A 4,642-nucleotide genomic window follows, 5' to 3' on the forward strand; every position below is an offset into this window, starting at 1 on the left:
CAAACAGCTCCCGGGGGACCATCCTGAATGATGGTGCTCAGCACATAGGCCTCTAGAGGCTTCCAGGAGGGGCGGGAAGAGGACCCCGGCCAGGCCTACAGAGCAGGCCCTGGGGGCAGGGAGGGAGCCACACATGTGATGCCTGTGTCACACACATGTGTGCATCACTGTGTGCCCCGTGCCCATACACAGTCTCTCCCAGTCCGTCCCAGCCAGCCCTGCTCACCCTGCCTGGCCCCCTCCCCCACGCACCCAGCCCTCCTGCAGCAGGAGCCCAAGCGAAGCATTTCCTGTTTAGGGGCCGCCTCCGCCCCGTCTAAGCCCAGGTTCCCAGGGCCCCAGGCTGAGCAGAGGTGAAGGGAGGGCAGTCCCCTGCCCCTCCTCCTTCCCCGCAGCCCCCACCCCCCATCCAGCTGGAGCCAGGAGGCTTGAGGGCAGAGGTAGCGGCCAGAGCCCTGTAGAGAAATGAGGCTGGAGGATGCCGGCGCCTGGGTGATCCAGGTGGTTCCCACATCCCGGGGCTGCACGCGACCCTGAGGGACTTTGCGTCTTAGGGCCGGTAGATGCCACCTCCCTTTCGCAGGGACACCTAAAGCGGTCAGCGTGTCAGAGCGGAGGCCGATCTGAGATGGAGAGACAGGGTCTGAGAGAGAGCGCACACACGTGTGTGATGAGAGGGCCTGAGTCAGAGCGTGTTTCCACCCACAGGACGGGAGGCTGTTCACGGGTGTGATGAGGTCGGTGTGTCCCCAGTCGGGTCTCCGTCAGTATCTGGGAACGACCTCACCCAACCGCCAAGAGCCCCAGACGGCGCAGGACGTTTCTGGGGGTCCTCCCGCCTCCTACCCGGACTCCCCAGCCCGTTAGCTGAGCCTCCTCCCCTCCCCCGCCCCCACCCTCAGCACCCCACCCCACTCCTGCCCCCCGCCCGACGGCTTCCTGCTCTGGCGGCCCCGGGGGAGCGGGAGCAGGGAGCTGGCAGCGGCCCCAGCCCCACTCCTTACAAGGCCCGAGCCCGGCCCGGGCCCGCCCCCGGCCCGCCCACCAGAGGCCCCAGTCCCTCCCCCTGTCAAGAGCCGCCGCCGGCCGGGCCTGGGCCAGTCGGGGGGCGTCGCGATGCTGCTGCGCCTGCTGCTGGCCTGGGCGGCCGCGGTGCCCACACTGGGCCAGGCCCCCTGGGCCACCGAGCCCCGCGCTGCCTGCGCCCCGGGCAGCTGTTACGCGCTCTTCCCGCGGCGCCGCACCTTCCTGGAGGCCTGGCGGGCTTGCCGCGAACTGGGGGGCGACCTGGCCACACCGCGGACCCTCGAGGAGGCCCGGCGTGTGGACAGCCTGGTGGGCTCCGGGCCGGCCAGCCGGCTGCTGTGGATCGGGCTGCAGCGGCAGGCCCGGCAATGCCAACCCCAGCGCCCGCTGCGCGGCTTCACGTGGACCACAGGGGACCAGGACACCGCCTTCACCAACTGGGCCCAGCCTGCCACGGGCGGGCCCTGCCCGGCCCAGCGCTGCGCCGCCCTGGAGGCAAGTGGCGAGCATCGCTGGCTCGAGGGCTCTTGCACACTGGCCGTCGATGGTTACCTGTGCCAGTTCGGCTTCGAGGGCTCCTGCCCCGCGCTGCCCGAGGAGGTGGGCCAGGCTGGCCCAGCCGTCTACACCACGCCCTTCCACCTGGTCTCCGAGGAGTTTGAGTGGCTGCCCTTTGGCTCTGTGGCTGCCGTGCCGTGCCAGGCTGGCAGAAAAGCCTCTCTGCTCTGCGTGAAGCAGCCTGAGGGTGGCGTGGGCTGGTCGCGGACGGGCCCCTTGTGCCCCGGTATCGGCTGTGGCCCCGACAATGGGGGCTGTGAACACGAGTGCATCGAGGCGGCGGACGGTCGGGTGTCCTGTCGCTGCAGCGAGGGCTTCCGGCTGGCAGCAGACGGGCGCAGCTGCGAGGACCCATGTGCCCATGCCCCGTGTGAGCAGCAGTGTGAGCCTGGAGGGCCGCAGGGCTACAGCTGCCACTGTCGCCTGGGTTTCCGGCCTGCTGAGGATGAGCCACACCGCTGCGTGGACACGGATGAGTGCCAGATTGCCGGCGTGTGCCAGCAGATGTGTGTCAACTACGTTGGTGGCTTCGAGTGCTACTGCAGCGAGGGCCACGAGCTGGAGGCTGACGGCATCAGCTGCAGCCCCGCCGGGGCCATGGGTGCCCAGGCGTCCCAGGACCTCGAGGACGGGTTGCTGGATGAAGGGGAGGAGGAAGAGGACGAAGAGGACGAAGAGGACGAAGAGGAAGCCTGGGAGGCCTTCGATGGTGGCTGGACAGAGATGCCTGGGATCCCATGGATGGAGGCCACACAGTCATCCGACTTTGACCTGGTCTATAGACCTAGCTTCCCAGAGGACAGGGAGCCAGGGATGCCCTACCTGTACCCCACCTGGCCACCCCCACTTAGTGCCCCTGAGGTCCCCCACCACTCCTCAGTGCTCTCTGTCACCCGCCCTGTGGTGGCCTCGGCCACGCGCCCCCCACTGCCTTCTGCCCACCAACCCGCTATTATCTCTGCCACACGCCCACCCCTGGCCCCGGCCCCCCAGCCCCCCGTGATCCCTGCCATACACCCAGCTTTGCCCTCTGACCACCAGTTCCCCATGATCTCAGCCAACTATCCAGACCTGCCTTCTGCCCACCGACCCCTCATTATCTCTGCCGCACAGCCAGGACCGACCCCTGCCCACCAGCCCCCAGTGGCCTCAGCCAAATATCCCAAGCTCTTCCCTGCTCACCAGTCCCCCATGTTCCCAGATACCCAGGTCGTTGATACCCAGAACACCACGCCTTTGCCTCGAATCCCAGCTAACCATACCCCTCTGGTCACCACCTCCAGTCCCCCTCAACCTCCTGTGACCCGAGATGTCCCGATCCTCAAAGCCCAGGCCGGCCACCATCCCGTTACTTCTCCCGTCCAACCTTCTCGGACCACTGCTTTCAGGTCCCCTGTGCCCCCTGCCCATCAAGTCCCTGTGCCTGCTGCCTCCCAAGCCCCAGCCTTCCACACTCCTCTGCCCCCTCGGAGCTCCACTAGCCAGACCTCTCTCACCAGCGCTCCACACCCCCACTCCAAAGCCCCACAAGTCCCAAGGGAAGGTACTCTTGACCCCAGTCTGGCTCCGTGGCTGTCCTCGGCAGTCCCCACATCAGCTCCTCCAGCCCTGGGGGAGGCCAGTCCAGCTGGCCGAAGCCGGAGGGATGACCGGTGGCTCCTGGTGGCACTCCTTGTGCCAACATGCGTCTTCTTGGTGGTCCTACTTGCACTGGGCATTGTGTACTGTACCCGCTGTGGCCCCCACGCGCCCAACAAGCGTGTGACCGACTGCTATCGCTGGGTCACCCACGCCGGGAGCAAGGGCCCGACGGAACCCGCGCCCCACCGGGGCAGCCTCACAGGGGTGCAGACCTGCAGAACCAGCGTGTGATGGGGTGCAGCCCCCTCCCCGTGGAGTGAAGGGGAAGGGGCATGCATTGGACTTATGGCCCAGGCTGCACCAGGGACCCATGGGGGCTGCCCAGCTGGACAGAAGGCTTCCTGCTCCCCCGGGCCCAGCCAGGCTCCTCTCTCAGTCAGCTCCTAGACTTGACTCTTGGGAACTCTGTTTTCTTGGCCCAGCACTCATGGTGGAGGAGGCGCTGAGGCCCCCAGGACCTCAGGGGGTGGGTGCTGGGGACTTCTCCAATAAATGGGGTGCCAACCTCACCCAAAGCTTCTGATCCCCATTGGTGCCTGAGGGGAGGGTCTGGGAGGACTCAGAAAAAAAGGAGGGCTTCTTCCTTCAGCTTGTTTGGGCCCCCAAGGAAATAAGGTAAGACTCCTTAAGGGATGGTATGTTTTAGAGATTCTCAGGGAAACAGGAACCCAGGGAGGGCAGAACCTTGCCTAAGGTCACACAGCAAGCCTAGGAGTGGGAGGTTTGGCATGAAGAGAATTTCATGTTTGTTCCTTTTTTAACCAAAACTCTTAGAAGGTGGCACTGAGTCTGAAATGAGGGCTTCTGCTGACCTGGAGCCAAACTGGGGCTTAGGGGTCAAAGGTAAGCTCTAGGCCTGGTGATTCCGGGGAGTGCAGGGGGCCCAGATGGTGAACTTCTCCTGACTTTCTGCTGGTACTTTTCTTCCTCTCCCTGAAGGCTGCAGAAGTTGGTGGCTGGGGCTCAGATGGTTTGAGTCAAAGGTGTTGTCACCCCTCTGGGTTGTAGGTGCTCCAGAGGCACTCCTCAGGGAGAGCCTAGAAGGCAGGGCTGAAGAGAGCAAGGAACCCGGGAGAGAGATCCCATACCCAGCTCCCTGGGCAGCCTCCTCAGCAAGGCCTCTGTCGCTTGAGCCGCACGGAGCCCTTCTGTGTGCCTGGTGCTGGGTCAGGGAGACCCCAGACTGAGAAAGGTTCGGGCTGCTCCAAGCTGAGCTGTCGCGTGAACGGGAGGAGGGGATGGTAAAAAAAAAAAAAAAAACACACACAAAATCATCACAGCCTGTGGGGACCCAGCAACCGCCCTCATCCTGGGCTCATTGCCTTGGGGACTGCGAGAGGCGGGACCTGGGAGGGGGAGGCGCCAGTTCCCACCAACTCTGTAATTTTTCAGTTGCAGCTTCTAAGGGACCTCTAAT

At 64.9% G+C, this 4,642-nt stretch overlaps 1 protein-coding gene across 1 annotated transcript; it reads left to right on the forward strand.

Annotated features, from left to right (window-relative positions):
* The first annotated feature begins 1,099 nt into the window (after nt 1-1,099).
* Nucleotides 1,100-3,740, forward strand: CD248 (CD248 molecule). The gene has a single exon (XM_086384768.1). The coding sequence runs from the start codon at nt 1,117-1,119 to the stop codon at nt 3,454-3,456; it is 2,340 nt and encodes a 779-aa protein (XP_086240894.1). The 5' UTR covers nt 1,100-1,116; the 3' UTR covers nt 3,457-3,740.
* Nucleotides 3,741-4,642: the final 902 nt, after the last annotated feature.

The sequence above is a fragment of the Bos grunniens genome, chromosome 29 (genome assembly GCF_055505025.1).
Source record: "Bos grunniens cultivar Pamir isolate PY7600 chromosome 29, Bosgru_T2T1.0, whole genome shotgun sequence".
NCBI classification, from domain to species: domain Eukaryota; kingdom Metazoa; phylum Chordata; class Mammalia; order Artiodactyla; family Bovidae; genus Bos; species Bos grunniens.

Excerpts from the sequence above, each read along its gene's own strand:
- CD248 (XM_086384768.1), top strand. The coding sequence starts at position 1,117 with ATGCTGCTGCGCCTGCTGCTGGCCTGGGCGGCCGCGGTGCCCACACTG.